The following is a 21,333-nucleotide window of genomic DNA, read 5'->3' on the forward strand; positions in this document are numbered from 1 at the left end:
TCATAATTTAGGGATCAACATAACTAGCATTCTTTGAAATCAGTATGCTGATTTCAAATTATTATGATTTCAATGATTATGTTCTTGGCCTCTTAGATTATCTGGGCATATACCTTTCATCTTCTCAATTCCAAGTGGAAGATCTATTCCCTGTACAGTAAGTAATAGTGGATAACATGTTAAAAAAAATACTGTTCTGCTTTCCACTCTGCGTATTGGTTGTAAATGATATTGAGTCCAAAGACTAATTAACATAACAACCAGGAGTACTGTCCATGATGGATGTTACAAAAGTGGTTCTTTTGCTTGCCTATTCAAATAAATAAGCAAAAAAAAAAAAAAAAACAAAAAACAAAAAAAAACCAAACCAAACCAAAAAAAAACCAGAAAAAAAAACCCCCAAAACATGGTCTTTGAATTTGCTAGGTTCTACAGCACAGTAAAAATCTGAGTAGTAAAGGCTCAGGGAATACTGTTTATTGGAAATACCTATATGTTAAAGCTGCCTTTGATTAGTTAGCAAACTCCAGGCTACTAATTGTTCAGCAGCCTTTGAGAGGCGACAAATAAGAGCCAGTTTTCTGTATCTGCTGGACTGCAGGAGTCCTCTATAAGGCTAAAAGCAGTCTTGATCATGTTTCTCTACAGCCATAGTACTACTGCTTACCATTATACCATGTTGGTTTAACTTGGTTATAATTCTGGTAACAGAAGTTTTAGAAAGACCATTGACATAGTGCACAGGATCTATGGAGATTTTCTGTTTTGCAAAGTGAGTGTGCTAATTCTTTATGCAAACACTGACTTGCATGAACAAAATGCTAAATGTAGATTCACATCTCCCAGTAGCCAGTCCCTGGTATGTGAAGATATTCCAACATGGGTCAGCTTGTCATTTTAGGAAGCTTTTCAATTGCTGTCTTACATCTGGGGGAATTTCAGACCCAAAGGCTATTCTGGAAGCTTCAAGCAATTTGATTGCCTACTTTTAGTAACATTCATTATTGGGCTAATCCTGTAAAAATGTTCTCAGATGAATACAAGCATTTGTGGCATAAGCTGCAATAAAAAGGATTTCATAACTTCTTTTATTTCATCACGAACAACAGTCCAGTACTACTAAATTATACTTTAAACCATGAAAGTATCCTGAAACTAATCAATAGGAATACATAGATACATATTCGGTGGTCTCTGCTAAGGTCTGAAGAAAACATAATTCCACGTATTTTTTCACCCCATTGGGGGAAAAAGAGTACTTTGAAGAGCAGTTTCAAACAAGAAAAGCTGATTAAGAAAAATTACAGTTTCAAGACAAGTTAATCCAACTTCCATTCATCTAGGCTGCATTACAAGAACAGTGATAATACAGTAGAATTTGTTTACATTGTGTGGAAAAATAATGTACTATGGATGATATGTTGTTAAAACATTTATATTTGTACCTTCTGTTCACAAATCAGTGGTGTTACAGGCTCTTGTTAATTTGCTATGGTTTTATTTCTGTACCAGATTCAACTTTTCTGAATATCACAGTATTTTCAAAAAATACCTGTTGGTTGTTTTCTTAATATTTTTAATAAGCAGTGGGGAGGAGAATTTAATTTTCTGCATAATATTATTGTGTAACTCTGTGTTCCTCATATGACAATAACTATGAATAGCAAGATTTTATTTATTTGTGACTGATATTAATTTTTGATTATGCAAATTACTTATCAGAATTGGGAGGAAAAAAAGAATGGACAAATAAATACAAGTGATAAATTAATGAAGATCCTAAAACTACCAAAAAATGTAGTTGCTCACTCACCCACAATTTGTCACAGGAGGAAAACAAGAATAATATGATTATATTACTTAATTTGGCATTCAATTGGTGCATTCTTTAGGGAATACTAGAATATCATTCTGCTGTCTTTTCTAGCCCATCACACTCGTAAGAAATATGAATTTTACAGCCTACAGGCAAGACTCGCCAAGTGTCTTAGCACTTCCACTCAAAAATCTGGCTCTACAAAAGCAGTGTGATGTTTCTTCCTTGTGGATGTAGTGCCATCTTCAGGTGCAAAAAATGAGATTCCCATGGCACTGGTGCCCAGCTGGTTTTTAACTGAATCTTGAAACTGTATTCTCATGTGGTGTCTATTTAATCAGTGACTATTCTACAGCATTTTTAGGCTTATTAAACTGTCAGGTGATACAACTGTTCAGACCACTCCCCAAACAGAGGATGGGTAAACACTTAGCAACATTGTAAAAACTGTAGGATCATGTGTAACTATGTAAAATGCAGTAGATGTTAGTTAGACTGATATAAAACACATAGTACTAAAAACATCTTAAATTTTGTCACCATGTCCAGTGCAAAAATAAAGCCTGCTTTTAAATACTGCAGCTCTGCAAATATAGTTGGGTTCCACAAAATTACCTAGCTGCTACAAATACCAAACAGATATAAGCAGAGTGTGAAAAATTATATTCGTCGTGCCAATGCACTTTCTTTCTTGTTTATTTTCACAATATCTGTCTTGTATTTTGAGTTAGTAGCTATTGCATACATATCATGCTGGCAGCTTTCCTTAATTAACCAATGGGAATAGGGTCAAATAGATGAAGGTTTAAATGCCATTGAGCTTTTTGGCTAATATTCCCACCAGGAATGTAAATACCTGTGGTCTGTGCTATTTTAATCTTTCAGCCCCAATTACGCCTTCTCCGTTCCCAGTGTCTGTTTTTCCTGAGAAAGAATGATGTCTATTCATCCTTTAATCTCAGCTGCTCAAGAGTAGGCATTAGAAGCTTATGAGTCACAAGGAGGAAGGACAGTTTCCATTGCACTTCCCTGAAAGGCAGAAAGCAGGAACCTGGATAAAGGTCCAGAAAATAGCAGTAATTGGCTTACTTCCCTCCCGTATTATCTCTATCATGGGATAGTTTTAGAGTCCTCACTGTTGGACATGACCAAGTCTTTTTTTATTTCACCTTCCTTCCTTTATCTTCCCTTCTGAGAGATGCAAGGAGACATTTCCTCCTTCTCCAAGCAGCTCCTGAGGAATGGAATAAATGACAGCTGTCTTAGGCAGTGCAAGGCAAGAGGATAGATACTCAAGCTCTGAGCAGTAGCAGCAGAGGAGGTACACTTCCGTTCATATTCCTAACAGATTACTTCAATAATAAAGTAGGATGTTAGATGTGGTTTAAATGCAGTCCATGCAGAGCCTCCATCTCAGGTACCAGGAACAATACAGCAGGATTAACCCATTGTGTGGTCTAAGATAATATGCCTTTGCTTTTCAGCATGAGAAAGTAACTCAGAAGGAGTGCTGTGCTAATTCCATGAATGTTTTGCTTCTAGTTCTGGGGCTAGATCAGGCAGACCTAACACAGCTTAGTTTTCAGGGCACTGTATTGCCCCACCTGGGTATTATCAGCACAAATTTCTCCCAGAACACATGGAGAGAGTGCAGTTCTCTCTCTCTCTCTCTCACTCTCTCTCTCTCTTTCTCTCTCTCTCTCTCTCTCTCTCTCTCTCTCTCTCTCTCTCTCTCTGCTAGCTATGAGGTGCTTGGCCTCAAATAGTTCAGGGAAGAAAAAGTAAAAAGTAAGAGCACTCCCCTTGTTTTGCTGTTTGCATATTTTGCCTCTATTTTGGGTTTCCTATTATTACCCACCATGAATCACAGAATCACAGAATCACCATGATATTATTCAAGGACTTTCCGTGATGTTAGGGGTTTTTCATGCGAAAAAAAAGATTTTCTCAAACCTAAGTGATTAGTTTGACCATGACTCAGGAAAGCTGAGATCCTGTTGCTTAAGCAGTCTGCCAGCACTGCCAGCTATGGGGACCCTTCATGGAGTAGTCTGCTAGATCGCAGTGCAGTTCAACTGATTTGTTCAGGGTCACATGCCAGAAGAGAGACCTCCTTATGTGTCTCCACACCTTAACTCACTGCCATTGACGCTAGCACCCTTGAAGAATCCACATTAACAGTTTGCAGATAACACTCTTTATAAATAAAAAACAGTAGCAAGAACTCAAGGTTTTAGGATTGCTGGTGATAATATCTGACTGCAAAAATATATTCAAAGCAATGTACAGACAAGCTCTAATCCCCAGTGAGAACTTGGTAGAGATAATCATTCAGCATGCATAGAGTACACTTCTTACCCCATAGGTGTCCGTATGGGGGAGAAGAGAGGTTCAGCCTACCAGCTAATCCCAGAAGTTATGATGGAGCCTTCTCTCCTTTCTTAATTCTTCTTTACATTTATGAAAAGACATTAGTCATACATATTACTCAGTGAGAGGTGGTCATGCCTTGCAGGCAGGTGACATCAGTGAGTGTAGTATCTGAGATAACCTTGGGACGGGGATATGTGTCAATCTAAGGAGGGTAATTTTGCTGTAGCTTCTGATTCAATAGCAGGACATCTTCTTTTATCTCCCTAGGCTTCCAGCAGCTGCATGGCTTATCAACTAAAAAGTACCACCAAGTACCCTCTTCTGCAAAGGTTTCAACAGAGCCTGGTTGCAGTATTTCCACTCCACCCATTCCACCCCACTCCATTCCACTCCACCTCACCTCACCTCATCCCACCCCGCCCCGCCCCACCCCACCCCCCCCACCCCACCCCACCCCGCCCCACCCCGCCCCACTCCACTCCACTCCACTCCGCTCCACTCCACTCCACTCCACTCCACTCCACTCCACTCCACTCCACTCCACTCCCCTCTCCACTCTCCTCTCCACTCTCCTCTCCTCTCCATTTAGTTCACCCTAGATTGTACTGTGTGTGGAAATCTGGATATGCTGACTGTGGCCATCCAAGGAGTAGCAACCACACTTCCCCCTATATTTTCCATATTATCTTTAATTTTAGCTCAAGTCTTTTTCCCACAGTCTCATTTTTGGCAACCAAACTATCTCAGACCCAAAACTGTAGTTGACAGTTTTGCATCTGAAAAGGGAAGAGACACGTTAGGTGTGTTGAAAATGTAACACTCTATCATTAGCAATGGTCACGTCATTAATGCTTTCTCTGCTCTTAGATGAGCACCACCTCAGACATGACTCTGATAGCTTGATTTGAGCCATTAGCTCTTCACTCAAGAGCTCAGTTCTCTACTTCTTAGACACAGGTGTTCTTTGCTCTGAAAATTTTGTTGTGGTTCATACATAATGATGATTATGCTGTGGTTCATACATAATGATATTGGAGAATCTTTTCAATAATTTCTTCCAAACTGAACAGTTTGGTCCACAGTTGGGCAAGGCAGATGAATTTGATCACACATTTCCACATCAGAAATTAACAACATCTGCCAGTGATCGAGCAACATCATTACCCATACAATGCATCAAACTGATTACTCCACTTACCTACCCCTACTTGATTCCTTTGATTAGTCCAGAAATCTCCACACCTTATTGTTCTTTAGGAAGGTATTCTGCCCCATAGTGTATTGGTAGGTTACCTGAGAACCTTAACATCCCTAGGAAGAAAGCAACAAAATTTCTTATTCAAAAAATAGAGGAATGGATAAGGAAGACCAGAATGGATATTTCATTAAGATCATCAATTCAGTTCACAAATCTATTTGCTGTTGTCAGAATAAAATTTGCACATTCCAGTGTGATGTAACATGGGAGTTGCAAGCTTGGTGTGGATTTTCAGCTGAAGAATCTTTTTATTCTTCCTATTAAAACATTTAAATTTCAGCAGTCAAACTAAATGCCAGAGGCCATTTCACATGTTTATATAAAACAGTAAGTCAGAATCATACCACCAAAATAATAAGGGAAGGATATTTTAAGAAAAGAGCATGTGAAATTTAAACGACGAAATAAGTGTCAAGAAAACAGCTCACAAATAGGAAATAGATAGTTAGAATAAAAGCTTCAGGTATATTTCTTGCAAAACTTAATTGCTACTTAGAGTTTACTGATATTTCACCTCTAGAAAAAGTTCATTTCTTATTACCCAAATTAGAGTAGGAGCTGAGAATTTATTTAAAGAGGCAACAATTCCTGAAGAACTTATGTTTATGAAATCAGTTCTCTTTCAGAATTCTTTCTACTTGTAAAGAAATTTTAAAATACAGAAGAAACTGCAGGCCAAATAGACTGCATAACCTGAATAAAAACGTTGTTTCCAAAGTTTTGTCATGTAAAACAAAACTTAGCTACCTGGAAAAAAAATCATATGAAATAATATTGTTAGACTATACAAAAGTAAGAGGTGACTGGTTTTCTCCTACTTAGATAGGAATGGATGCTGAGAAATTACTTTATTATAGATCAGGATACCAAATTTCAGATATAAATGGGACATCAAGAAATATTAGAACAGGTTCATCAATGATTTATGTGACCGAGATTTCTCAACAATGCCTGAGAATTTTTTGCTTTCCATTCTTCTACTGACTGTAATTAGATAAACAAAATCCCACTGAGATCACAGTAGATTATTTGTGTGTGTGATTGAGGAATAAAGAATAAACTGACTTTTGTGAGATGAATATGATACTGATCAAATTTTTTCTAATTGAAATCAGTGTGAGGCCAAAAGTCACTCTAAGAACAAGGAGCAAATTCCAGAGAAGTAATTTTGCACATGAATCTACAAAAGACTAGGCTGGAATTTGCAAACCTAGGAGTCCCAAATGAGATTCCTAGATATCCAATATTTTTCAAATAAGGGGTCTGATTTTTAAAATAATTTCCTACTATATGACTCACACTAACTCTGTAAATCAAGCACTTGTAATAAGATGCCAGTATCTTGGGTTAGGGACCTTAGATGTGTTAACTCCTAAGCAGACTTTCTGAATGCTGTCATTCCTATCAATAACAGAATTTCTGTTGTGAAGGAACTATATATATTTTCATGACAAACACCAGCATAATTAAAACAATCTCTAGAAATGTTAACTATTTTTATATCATTTTTTTTTAATTGTACATCATTCTTAAGGATGCTCAATTTTAAAATCTTTTTCTCTGTTGAATCTATAGTCTTATCAGATTTGTTTCAATTTTACTGCAAAGTACATAGGTTTCCTTTAAACACTGGAGATTCTCACTGGCTTCTTTTGTCGGAAAGATGATCAAATACTGCTGAACTACCTGGGAAGTAATTGGCCTCCAAGGCCAATGTGATTTAAGTGGGATTATTCTGGTTTATTCTGTAAATATATCAAGTTTCTATTTAAAAGAACAGAGAACTACAGAAGATACCAACACACTTAGCTGATCATATCCTGAAAACAGCTGAGAGACTTTAGCTTGAATTTCTAATGATTTAAAGGGTTTTTGCCTAATGTAGAAGCATGGTACAGGAGAACTGTTGTCAATCTACATTGCTACTCTACATTTTGCTCATTTTAATTCTAAAGAATGAATTAATACAAGCTATTTGATAGGCTCAGCCAAGTTTTTGTTTTTTGGAAAGGTTTTTCTTTTCCTCTATTCCAACAGGCAGAAGAAGAGAGAGATGATATGGAGAGAGTCAAGCTGGATAATAAAAGAATTCTTTTCAATCTGTTGCCAGCCCACGTTGCACAGCATTTTCTTATGTCTAATCCAAGAAATATGGTAAACCAAGATAAAATTTAAATACATGCTGTATGGGCCTGTGTTGCTTGGGCCACCTTAAACCTGTATGTTTTCAAGAAAGGCTTGGAAAAAACTTTGCTCATGTAAAAATAGTAGCTTTGTAAAAATTTACATTCAAGAATTAGTTTGGGATTATTTCTTTTGCTGTATGGTCCTCCTTCTCTGAAGAACTTTAATAAACTTTAGGATAAGGGAAGGGTGTCATTCAACATCAATGTAGCCAAGTACCTGAGTGTAAATCACTTTTTAAAAAATTTTCCAATCAATGTAGAATATTGGAATTTATCACAGTATTGCATGAGCTCAGTTTGGTTCTGAATGGTGAACTGTATGAGTTGCCAGACACTTATGTATTAACCACTCTAGTTCTGGAAAGTATGCTACCAAAACCATCTGTTTAAAGTTAAAAACAGAGAACTGTATGTAGTTAAGGAAGACATAGATTAACATAAAAGGCTGAGTGAGTAAATAAATTGATTCAAGAAGGCTTTATGAGAGTCCTTCTGGTCATCTGAAAGCCATCAGCACTGGAGTAGCTGTAATGTCTATGATACTGTTCTTGAGAGTTTGGGTCAAAGTATTTGAACCACAGAAGAGTGATTTTTCTTTTTTGAGCCTTCCAAATTTTTTAAGCAGAAACATTACCATACAGAACAGCATTATATTATATAGGACTCCACAACAGATGGAAAGACTTGAAGGAGTGAGGCCAGTTCTGTACCACAGGATAAAATTGGTCCATCTCTTATTTTACTTATACAACAAGATTAAGAAAACTAAATTATTTTTCTCGTACAATAGAAGTTCTGTAGCTGTTAAAACTTTGTCCAAATTTTGGCTTACTGCTTCTGTGTCTAAACAGAAAAAAAACCCTAAGTTGTTTTAAATGGGTTTAATACCTTAGGTGTTAATTTTCTATTGTGGTCTTGAATGCAGGTATTAAGAAGTCTGGTTTTCTCTCTAGAAAAACTGATGTCCTTTGTCCTAGCTATTGCTCAGCAGTAGAATAAGTATTGTAATAATGATGTTTAGTTTAGATTAATCTTTTAAAATAAACATTACATCTGCTTATGAACTACAGGACCTTTATTACCAGTCATATTCACAAGTGGGAGTGATGTTTGCTTCCATCCCAAATTTCAATGATTTCTACATCGAATTGGATGGCAATAACATGGGAGTTGAATGTTTACGCCTGTTAAATGAAATTATTGCTGATTTTGATGAGGTAAGGTCTAAACACTTTGTCTTTTCACCATATCAGCTCTCCTAAATAACTATCAATGAGATTATCTGAAGTAAAGCAGTGTATCTTGAACTGTTTAATAAAACAGTACTATAAACATCCTATTTAATCATAGTTGGTGTCCACTGGGCTTCTCTAAAGTGCCAAATTTGTACTTTTAGGCACATGAGTCTGACCTAAAATTTCTCTTATATACGAAGAATATCAAAAATGGAAGTTAATGGCAGTTTTTTCTTTGACCTCAAAATGGGCAAGACTCAACTTAGCAAATATGATATGGTTTAATGAACTTGCACATATTGTCTGATAACTATGGTTTCTTGTCTAAAATATTATGTAATATTTAACAGTTTTATGTTTTAAACAAAGCTTATGGACAAAGAATATTATAAAGATATTGAAAAGATCAAGACAATTGGAAGTACTTATATGGCAGCTGTGGGACTTGTACCTACTTCAGGAACTAAGGTAAGAAGATTTTACATAACAGTCTTAATGTGAAGGAACCATTTTCCTTCAGTTTCCAGAGGAACATCAGAAACACAACTAATTCTGTGAGATTACTGATAATTTTTATTATTTCTTTACAACATTTTGAACCTGAAATTCAAAGAACAGCTGGAGCCACACTTGCTTATTTGGCTTCTCTTGTGATTTCATTGTCTGCAGCTTTCAATTCCCTGCAAAATGGTGTTTAAAAGCCTCTAAATCAGTGGTAGTGTTTTAAACCTGGTATCTTAGATGTCCTCCTAAGAAGCATGGAAAGGGAGACTCCAGGTGTAGTCAATTGCTGCAAAACTAGCAAAGACTATTAAAAGGCAGTTTTTGCATATATTTTTAATATTGAAATCTGAATATAACCTACAACTAAAAGAAAACATCCTCTCCCAACCCCCATTATGGATAGGAACTTTGTGCTAGGTACAGTGCTGCACTGTACCTGGTCCCTCCAAATCAGCTCTTTGTCTCTACCATTAGCATTCTATTTACCACTTTAATTACTCAGCAATAAAGAAAGTCAAACTCATTTCAAATCCATTTCAAGTCTGGGTCACTGTTCTTCTGTATCCTCATCAGTACCCTTGAATATTTTTCTTACCTTAAGTTACTGTCTTGTAACAGAGATTTCCTAGATTTCCAAGCAGCATCTGGAAAGTCAGAAAAACCTGTGGGCGTTATATAAATGCATAGTATACAGAGTACTATGCACATTAGTAAGGACACTAATAAAACTAAATCATTAAAATGTTATAAAATTAATAATATAAGAATAGTATGAAAATTAAAGCAATCCATTGACCTCATCTGCCCAGAATTTTCAAACACTTCTCCCTTGTTCTGACAGGCATGTACATATGTTGTAGATATATATTGAATACATTAGTGCATATAGTTTAGCATTCCAAAATACTACAAAATTAGAAGGCAAAACCAAAAAAAAACAGAAGATGCCCTGTGGACATTGCTACAACAATGTTTTAGCAACAACTATCCCTGCTAAATAAATAAAAAACTAGACCACATTTAAATCAATGGTTCGAATCATGTTGGAGTATATCACACAACTAACCTTCTGGTCTGCAAAATATTTCCAGCTGATGCCTTCCGTTTTATCATTCCTAGAAATCTTTACATTACCAAAAAAAATGTATTTTTAAAAATCTGTTTATCCTAAAATGTTTGACTCATGGGTTCTGAGACAGCCAAAAAACACTGATCTTTAGAATTTTTTCAATGTGTGATCTGAGGCAAACATGCAGTGGCATACTTTTGTGTCTGCTATAAATGCTCTTTGAACTACAATCCTCAAAGCAAGTATGTTATTGGGTAACTTTGGCAGCGTATGTTCCAAAACCTAAACATGTTTGTCTCTTGTATTTTATAGTTGTTGAGTGAAGGGTCAGCTGAGTTAGTCCAGTACTAAAAATCCTGTTCTGAGCTTATGATAGTAATGCATTTTAAATCACTGCAGAAGATCCTGTATAGAACTCTGTCTTCCTTTTAAATCTTGGAGCAAATACTGACTTTTTCTATATATGTATTTATTAAAAATTGTCTGTCATATGAAACAGACAATAATTTTTACTTTAACTTAGGGTTTCAGCTCTTCTGTGATCTCTCCTTACTGTTCATGTGATGTAAATTAATAGAAATTACTCACATCCTCTTGCCAGCTTCCCAGTAGTTCTTCAGCATACACCTGTATATTAGAAGTCTGATAATCTTGGCTGGCCTGTCATACACAATCACTGCCAGCTTCACACAGTCCCTGGGCTGTCCTATGGAGTCATATGTGTCAATGGGGAACCATAAGACACTCAAGTGCCTCTGGTCTGCCCTCTGCCAGGAGTGTCCCAGGTTCAACAGAAAATCTGGCACAGCCACTGATTTTGAATCACTAATTTCATACTAGGATGTAGACATGAACAGAAAGCAGTGGATGGCATTAACTGTGCTCTTACCTGAGGATACTTATACACTTAAGAGCCCAGTACTCTGATGAAGTTAAATATTTAAATCCCTTATTTTACCAGACTCCTGTTTCTGCACCTTCATTTCAGTAGGTGACTATAGTAAATACTCATTGTCCTAATCCTATTGAGAGGCATCTGTCACCTGCAGTGCACTCAGTATTTGTCACCAGTCCTTTCTCCAGCAACCCTGAAGGACATTGCAGGAAAACAGAACATTCATCAGACAGCAAACAAATGGAAGAGAGGAAACATAAAGATTAGAAATCAAATAAAACTATGCACTGCTCTTTCCCTACTCCAGACATTGAATATTTTATCTTTCTCTGTTGGAAATGTACCTATTAGCTCGTTAAGTTTAATTCTTCTTCTTCCTTTGTTTTGGTGATTCTGAAAAGAGTAGAACTAGCTAGTTCACACTTAAAGAAGCAGAACGCCAGACATCATGCAGGTAAATAAAAATATCCTTCTCAAAAGCTGGGACTGGCACAAGGATGAGTCTTATAATTTTTTGTAAATTTCTTAGTCACATAAAGCAACCCTTTCAAACTGAGGTGAACGAAGGAAATAGCAACCTGTTTCTCGGTTTTTTCAGCCATTGTTTAGCGCTGCATTTATAAAATTTCACTACCATGGCAAAAACTCAGCAAGCTTTCATCTCATGCCAGCTTGCACAGTTCTGTTGTGTAACACCCTACTGAAGCTGCCACTGACCCTGCATTTCTTTCACCATATCCTACCTTTACCCTACTTTCACTTTTCAAATTTGTTTAAAAATTCATATTTCTTATTCAAATAAGAGCAGAACATAAGAAAAGTCATATGGAGATGAGTCAAAGGTTTATTCTGGTAACCTGTCTTTAACTAACCTGGGGGGAGAGCATGAGTTACAAAACAAATATACAAACCTCTCTTTTCCACTTTCTAATAATATGCTGCTTAGATTTCTACTACTTTGTAGCAAATATTTCTTTCATGATCTTGAGAATTATGTTAGAAGCTTGCTAAGTTTTGGAATCTACAATATTATCTGAAAATCAGTTGCACAGTTTAATAAGACAAAATTAGTAAAAATTATTTTATTATGTTTGGAGTTTTATTTACAAGTTAATTCTTCACCATTTCATTTGATCCCTTTTGGGCAAAAAAACTTTAGTTCATTTAGTACATTTGATAACAGCTCCCTTCAACTTGCCTGGAAAGGATAAACATAGGGATGCCCTGCACCTCACAGGATTAAACCTAACAGGAATTTTGTCAATGGGAACAGCATGGACCCCATGGAAGCTGCAAGCTAGCAACAGCCCCAAAGGGAGAAGAGGGCAGAAACTGTAGTTTTTAATAATCATCAGGCAAAGTAGTTTTGTAAGAAAGCAGGTTATATTCCCTGCCACACTCAAAAATCTGCAGCTCTCTAGCAACAGAACCACTTTACCATGGAAACTTTGCTTTCCATTCTTCCCAGAAATCAGAAGGAGACAGAGAAGAAAAAAAATAGCAGGAAAAAAGAATGCATGTGCTGCAGCTACCATTAAAAGTTTCCCTTCACAAACAAAAAAAATTGGTTAGATTCTTTTCCTAAGATATCTGTTTGAGCTTCTCACTATTTTTCACTTTAGTATTTAACCTGCATCTCAGTAGCATACAAATCTAATGTGCAACACTATTTTGTTTCTAGGCTAAAAAATCAATTTATTCCCATTTGAGTACACTGGCGGATTTTGCAATAGAGATGTTTGACGTTCTTGATGAAATCAACTATCAGTCTTACAATGAATTTGTCCTACGAGTTGGTAAGTCATGCTTCTACAATCATCACACAAACAGAAGATTGTTTTTCATTGGCTTTTCCTGTGCTGTCAGCAAAGGATTACCTGTCCTGCACTCATGAAAATTCTCCATTAATGAGAGAGTCACATCCATGTAAAAGGTCAGCAGTCTGGATGGTGTACATTAGTATTAAGGAACTGTAATTCCCTCCAATTCCAGTGTGTTTACTTAATCTGTGCACCCCTAAAAGGAAAGTGCACCATTAATTTTATACAATATTATAAGTGTACCCAGTCTTGTGGCTTACACTGCTTTGCATTGCTAAGCTGCTGAAAGTTGGGTCATACTGTATTACATTAAGTTGCATCTGCAAAAGCTTTGTTGGCATTAAAAGTTCAATAGGAGCTTTTTCTCCACAGATACCAAATCACCGTAACCAGTCCTGTTTTCTCCAGCAAATCAAATCCTCTGGTCTGCACAACACAACACTTCCCATGCAATCCTTTACATGTTATGTCTTACCACTCATTTCTCTCAGCCTTCTTAGACAGCAAGTTCCCTGCTTCCCTTTCTTCATGCATCCTGCTCCTCTCCAGTGGTACTTCTACTGCTGTTCTCATTTTATTGCATATTCTAACATTGATAGTTTTCTCCAGCTTCTTTCTCTGTACATTTTCATGGCTGACTTGTGAGAATGAGCTGGACTACAGGAAAACTGAGGTTGCTAGCAGCAGAAGATTGAAAAAGACCAAAGACATCAAATACAGCAATAGAAGAGTTACGCATCTTTGACGTCCTGTACATCCTAATGATTATAAACCAAAAATTCTCTTTGAACTTTGTGGTAACTTGTCTTTTCAGGTTCACAAAGGATAAATTGCCTAGAAAAGCCCTTGCACAGAATCTCATGCAGGGCTTAGTATCTGCAACTCTTCAGGGCACTCGGAACATCCTCTTTTATCTTCCAAACAAGATGCTGAAATCAGTCAGAAATGTAGAATTGAGCTCTGCAGCTTCCAAAACAATACGCTTGAGCCATTTTCACATACTTTTGTCTTCTACTGTCTCTGGAATTTGAGTTGTCTAGTGCTAGCAACCAACCTGACACACTTCCCTTACCCCAATCTTTGTGTATTCCAGACCATTATTTCTGTTCCACTTGGAAAACCTCCATTGAAACCTCCATTAAAAGGCTTTATATATGCAACTGAAGTGGAAGTTATAGGAAACAATTAAAGATCTTTAATAGTTTGTCCCATTTTCAGTAAAACTCTGCGCTACAACTGCTTTTCTTCTTTTCTTTAAACATTGAATTTTTTTAAAAAACACAGAAGAATCAAATTTTTATGTTGTCAATCACATTACATTTCCAATAAGATAGCTTAAGGAATGTCTTTGTTGTGTTTCTAAGACTTTTACAAATGCAGATGTCCACTTGGCATTAATTTAGTCATAGAATCATGAATATGCTAAGAGATCATCAAGTATGTAAGGGAGCCATCAGGATCATCAAGCCCAACTCCTGACCCTGCACAGGGCAGTCCAAAAGTCACACCATGTGCCTGAAAGCATTGTCCAAATGCTTCTTGAATTCTGGCAAGCTTGTTGCTGTGATCATTTCCCTAGAGAGCTTGTTCCAGTGTTCAGTCCCCCTTTGGGCGAAAAACCTTTTCCTGACATCTAACCTAAACTTCACTTGACTCATTTTTATGATGTTAACATATATTACTGTATTACAAAAAAAAAAAAAAAAAAAAAAAAAAAAAAAAAAGCTAAGACGCATCAAATCTGTTTTGCAGGATTCATGTTTCCTTTGGATAATAGTGAAAACCAAACTCATTGTTTAATTTTAGGTATTAATGTTGGGCCGGTAGTGGCAGGAGTCATTGGAGCCAGAAGACCACAGTATGATATCTGGGGGAACACTGTGAATGTTGCCAGCCGGATGGATAGTACTGGAGTTCAGGGAAAGATTCAGGTGAGTGCATTCTAAGACAATTTTGCAAACTTTACATACTTCCTGTTTTATATGTGGCTACAGTTTCAAGAACACTAAAAAAACAGTCTCACTTTGTTTTATGGAGAAGGCAACACTCTCCAGATGACTCACCATCAGAGGTATAGTTGTTTTCCATCTTATACACTTCACTCCTTAGAAACAATGAAATCATCAAATAAATAATTTCCCATCAAAAGAATCAAGAGTTCTCTGCTTCATTACACACAGTTGAAGGTAAGCCTGGGAATGTTAAAACTGCCAGTCTTTTCTTTGTGCTGTAGAACTTTTGCCTAAATAAGACCTACAAGGAAAGGATCTATGCTCATTTGCATCTTACCACATTTTATGTAGCTCTAAAAATTGCTTGGATACTTTGGATTGAAGATGTGATGCAGACAGAGAACACTTTTGTTCTACTACTAGAACTTATGGTGCTCCTCTCAAAAGCTCAATAAACACCTGCAGTAACTTATCCAAAATATCTGTCTAATCTCCAGGGACCAAAATGTCTCCTGCAATAAATTAACATCACTAGAACTGAGACAGCTTACAATTTGGTTACATAGTTTTGTTGGATGAAGCTTAATCTGTGTATTTATTTAACTCGAGACCAGAAATTCTGCTTCTCAGATTCCAGTTTTATGAGTGATCTTTACTTCTCAAAGAAAATTCTAAGTGAGCCTGAGAGCAGCTGTAGGTGCAATCCATTCTATTTATGCATATTTCATGACTAAGAAATAAAATGGAGAGGGGTGGGCAATTACACTAACAGAAAAAAGTAACATGTTTGTTGTTTTTTTTCTGTCTTCAGGTGACAGAAGAAGTTCAGCGGATATTAAAAAGATGCAGTTATGAATTCGTGTGCAGGGGTAAAGTTAGTGTAAAGGGAAAAGGTGAAATGTTAACCTATTTCCTGGAAGGAAAGGCTGATGTAAATAATTCCCAAACGCGGTCACTAAACTTAGAGCGGAAAATGTACCCTTATGGGAGAGCAAACATTCAAACAAAATTGGGCACCAGCTGTCCATCGGTGTCCTCTGTTGCTAGCTTTACTGTAAAATCTGGTCATGGAGCAGGTCAGGCATCTGCCACTCACACTAACCAAACACTGCATTATCTTCCTTCTGTGCCAGCTGTGAAGGAGGCATAGAACAAAGGAGATTTTGTTGTGCCACTTGCAGTGAACTTGGAGAGCAGTGGTTGCCTGAAGTTTTATACTAAAAGGTCAGAGGTCATAGGCCATGTCATTAACCAAGGACCACTACAACCCAACCAAAGAGAACTTGGTGACTGTGTAATAAACTCTTGGGATGGAACATATAAGGGCTAGCAATTCTGTTATGAAAAGTCAAAATGGGATTTTCTGGAAATGAGGCATATTTTCTTGGCATTTTTAAACAGTAAATGAAAAAAATAGATAAATGTGCAAGCAATTATTTATGTGTGTGTGCATATATATGTTTAATCCATATATGCACACATACAAATAGTTCTGTGTAGAGATTTATAGTGATGAACATAAAAATGTGTATTTATTTACACATCCACCTGCAGAGACATAGCAAAGAGATTTCTCTTTCTGTCATAGCCAGAATTGTTCGGCCTGGGATTAGCAAAGCTGCATTTAACCATGGAATGTGGAACACCTGGAGACTCTCCAGAACTACAGCAAGACTTTGAGAAGCTGTGCTTCCAGTGTATGAATTAATGCAATGAGAACAGTGTTTATTGTGCTGTCAATGGCAGATTAATGAAGACTGGATTTAGCTAATTACAGAACCCTAAATTTTTTTTTAATTCTCCTTGCATGCTCCAAAAACTTCCAAAAATTTTCAATCAAACCATTACACTAAGATATAAAGTAGATAAATTACAGAGCTTAAAGTTTAGGCAAAAGAACAATATATATTCTTTTCATTAAAAAAAATACAAGAGTGGTACAGCATAGAATTTGCTGCCTCTTTGTAGGTCATTTGACTCTGTGCAAGAGAGAGGAGCTACCCTGCAAGCACAATAACATGCTTCTGCAATATAGAAACATTCCTGTATGTACAGTGCTGATTTTACTGAAGGGCAGAAGAATGGTATTATTTCAGGCTTTTAGAAATAGCACAAGTCCTGTGGCTCAAGTCCAGGATTTACCATTCTAAACAGCTCAAGGAACAGTCCTGTACTGGTGGCAAACATGCTGCTGCTAGTTTTATGACATTTGTATGTTTGCCAACATAGTTTTATGTATTAACTGATTTTTAAATTTATGCCACAGTTTTATTATACCTTGATGGTATCCAGACTTACTCTTCAAAACTGAACAATTACAGAAAGCTGTAATTCTGAGAAACAAGCACAGTCAAACTTTGCGAAATGAGCAGCACTGGTAAATGTGCCAGGAGAGCGAGGCCTACTCTTAATCTGCATAAAAAGGAAAATGGCTCCTTTTTTCTCTACTGCTGCCCACATCATATTGTTTATGGTTTCATACTGAAGTGATGATGATCCAGATGTGAAATGTGGAGTGCAACTCCATAGTCAAGGTGGGGGCAGTTGAAGGTCATCCTGCTGAGAGATACATATTCCACGGACAGTGCCATAGTGTCCTGTTAACAAGCAAAACAATCTACCCTCCACCCTGGGAAAAAAAAAAAAAAAAAAAAAAAAAAAAAAAAAACCAACAAACAATACCTAAAATACCCCAACAAAACCAACAAAAACAACCCACAAAACTCAAAATCTTATTCCAATCATTCCTGAATGCAGAAGCTGTACAGATTGAACAATAGAAAATTTTCATGTACTAGGTTTCACGCTTCCCTTTGGTGGGCCTATTTTGTTAGAGATTTCCATGGAAGGAAGGTTCTGAGTCTCCTCTTATCTTACTTTGAAGCAGTAATTTTTTGCGCTAAAAGTATATGACAGCACTATGTCAGTAGATGCAAATGGTTAAAGAAATATTGCAGGAATTTCTGTTCTCCACTCAGGATACTATGGAAATCCAGTGTTTTTCAGCAAAGTTTTAAATTAATTTTTATGTACCCTGACTGCTGGGTGCTTTGTTACAAAGCTGGCAAAGTTAGTCTTATGATTAAAGTGACTATAAAAACCTGAGACCTGCTTCTTAATTGTACTCTACAGTGTACTCAATGCACCCTGATTGAGCTGAGGAAAGTCACTGCATTTCTTTATCTCCCTAGGAGCTACCCAGTTCACAGATATTCTTCTGGAATGATTTATTTTTGGTTTTGAGATTTTCAAATCATTTAAAAAATATACATGTAGAGAATACAGATTTAAAAGAACAAATATTTACATAAATAAACTGCATAAGTGGTATTCATGTAAAGCGCATGCACAGTTATGTTCTCTAACAGATTTATAAGAACTAAATAATCACATGGGTAAGTTAAATATTTACCCAAGTTGGAAAGCATTATGTGCAATAGCATTAATCACTCAGTTCCTTTCTCAGAGACCCCATGCTACACAGTTTTTGAATTCAGTGAATTTGGTATAATTTCACTGATAATAATGAAATAAAAGCATCTTCTGATCCTAGAAGTAGATCTGGTCAAATGTGAACACATTGACCAAACACACCCATTGGCCCACCCAAAAGCTTTCAGTGAAATTACTTATTTGTTATTCTTTTTATTAGGCAAGATACAGGCAACTCACCACTATTTCTTTGATCTTTTACTAAGTGGACAGTGAGCACAAATGAATTGTCCCCTCTGCTAATATTTTTGTGGCTGTTCTCTTTCCCAGACCCATTCTCAGTCTGCTAATATCAGTGGAAGACCATGTAGCAAGGTACATTTAGATTATTCATGTTAACATTTTAAATTATTAGCAGGTGATAATTAATTAGAATTGGTCCAAAGATTTTCAATGCCTCATCCTCTTTTCCAACAGCCAAATAAGGCATGTGACTTTTGTAAGAATATTTTCCATGTTGAATGGAAAGGACCAGATAAGCACAGTCCATCATTGGCTTCTCATTCTGCATTTTTGGAGGAGGTCTCTACCTCCCAGAGCAGTTGAGTGGACCAGAATGGCTTCTTGGTACTGCAGGCAAGATGGTGTGTATATCCTAGTTTACAGAATCAATAAGAGTATATTTGGAGTTGGTTTTAGACTTCAAGTCATAGATTTATACAATTCTTTGGGTTGGAATGGACCTTAAAGATCATCTAGTTCCAACCCTGTTGCCATAGGCAAGGACACCTTCCAATAGACGAGGTTAACATCACTCTCATTAAATTCATTATCATTAACATCATTATCCTGTCATTAATGTTTTTTGTATTTTTATTATGTTGTCGCTGGTTTTACCACGGGGAAAATGATATATTACTTTGTAGTCCTCAACTGAGCAGTATAAATTTATGAAAAAAGTTCAGCTATAGCACAAATTAGTCAAATACAACGTAAAAATGATAGGTAGGGTTCAGCAGCCATTTCAACAATGAAAGCTAAGTGCCCATTGAAATCATAAGATACTGAAGCTGTGCTCTTATCTTTATGCTTTCCTTCCCTATTCATATAGTTTTTTCCCCCATTTTCCTGTTCTGTCTACATTTGTTTAATTTCAGCTCTTGTGTGACAGCTTTAAATGACATATTTAATCTCTCAGCTCTTCTGCATTCATTGACATGTTTAGTAAGGTTTATACATGCAAAGTGGGGAAATATACATGGATGTAATACTTCTGGAAACCTCATAAATGTACATTTTCTGCCAAATTAGAGAAGATTGTAAGCAAAATTTTTATTGTCAATTGTCCTAAGATGGTATGTGGCCCACTCCAATATCTCTGAAAACCATCAGAAGGATTTCCCTGGATTTCTGTAGGATTTGTATTGTATCCATCTTATTGCATGCAGTTGTATTTCCCATCTTGCATATATTAATTTTCTGGTCAAGTGCTGTAACTTTTGCCTAGGTAACTTTGCTGTACCCCTGTCAAGGAGTCTGCCCCACAGCAACCAAAAGTCCTGAGTGTTCATCCAAGGATAGTAACTTGATGATTTGTAGGCAGAATAGCCTCCTGTACTTCTGTTCACTGATTTGGGCAGCTGTTAACTTGAAACAATTAACAGATACAAGTGCTACAAAAAGGTGATGCCATTTTGGCATGTCAATGTCTGTCAATAGCAAGCACAATATTTCACATCAGTTTGCATGTTTTCTCTTTCAGATAATAGTAATAACTGAAGTCTTTCATTTTTTATAAAAACATATAATTGTCAGAGATCTTGAGATCAGAGATCTTTAGTCTTGAGAGCTAATTTCTACATATTTGTATACTATGTTCATCTTCAAATGTTTTTTAATTCATATTCTCTGCTGAGATTGCAAACTGGCATTCCATTGGATTACTGGTTAGATATTTCCAAACATATTCCATTTACATTGACTAGAAATCTACTTTACCCAGCCTGTGAAATGCATAGTTTTTTGTAGCTGCTTTGCACTGTGGCTAGTGACACTCTCCTATCTTCGCCAAACAAACACAATTTTTTCCCTTGCTTTCCCTAGGTGAGACTGAGAGCCAAAAGGTTCAGCTTGTTAGAGCTGAATCTGCATCCCCTTATGTATCCACAAGGCCTGCAGCAATCACCAGTTTAGTATGCTTGTAAAGGTCAGGAGTTGAGCTTCTGTAGGCCAAGCTCTGCCTTGGGTTATAACAATGTCTCATGTCAATACTGAACTGAATATTTTACAACACTGTAAACAAGAGTAGGTCATGCACTGAAATCTCTTTCCCACTTTTGCCTGTAATTTATGTGTCAGGCAAAATAAAGTAGTTGGGTGCCACTGTTTGAATGGAAACAGTACATGACCTGTGCCATTTCAGTGCTTTGAAGAGTATGAACACATTAATAAGTAGTGTGAATCATTTTCCTCTGTTGGATTCCTGCTTGTAGCAGAAAGAATGCATTTTCTTTACATCAGCAAGTCCAGATTCTGTATGTGTTCTGCCCAGCCAGGAGGACTATTTAGCCATAATATTCTTTCAAGTTAGAGTTTTGTATTACAGTGAAAACCAACATTTTTTTAATTTGTGATAAACCTGTATTATAATGCCTTATTTTTAATCTTGTACAGTGTTACAAAACAACAAAAAACATTGGCCTTTCATGAATTATTCACTTTAAAAGATGTATTGTACTATGAAATTTTGTAAATAGTTTTAGCTTGGACAGGTAGTTGCATGTACACTTGTAT

General features: G+C 36.5%; 1 protein-coding gene across 3 annotated transcripts in view; it reads left to right on the forward strand.

Annotated features, from left to right (window-relative positions):
- Positions 1–17,724, forward strand: part of ADCY1 (adenylate cyclase 1) — a 163,732-nt gene extending 146,008 nt beyond the window's left edge. The window contains exons 15-20 of one of the 3 annotated variants that reach the window (XM_002192007.7): positions 7,485–7,601; positions 8,704–8,850; positions 9,238–9,336; positions 13,018–13,132; positions 14,963–15,087; positions 15,920–17,724. In XM_002192007.7, coding sequence (XP_002192043.3) covers positions 7,485–7,601; positions 8,704–8,850; positions 9,238–9,336; positions 13,018–13,132; positions 14,963–15,087; positions 15,920–16,258 — 942 coding nt within the window. In that variant the 3' untranslated portion in view covers positions 16,259–17,724. Of the gene's footprint in view, positions 1–7,484; positions 7,602–8,703; positions 8,851–9,218; positions 9,337–13,017; positions 13,133–14,962; positions 15,088–15,919 lie in introns of those variants that run through there. The other 2 variants (XM_030265660.4, XR_012053967.1) reach the window with 2 other exon arrangements.
- Positions 17,725–21,333: the final 3,609 nt, after the last annotated feature.

This window comes from Taeniopygia guttata, chromosome 2 (genome assembly GCF_048771995.1).
Source record: "Taeniopygia guttata chromosome 2, bTaeGut7.mat, whole genome shotgun sequence".
Taxonomy (NCBI): domain Eukaryota; kingdom Metazoa; phylum Chordata; class Aves; order Passeriformes; family Estrildidae; genus Taeniopygia; species Taeniopygia guttata.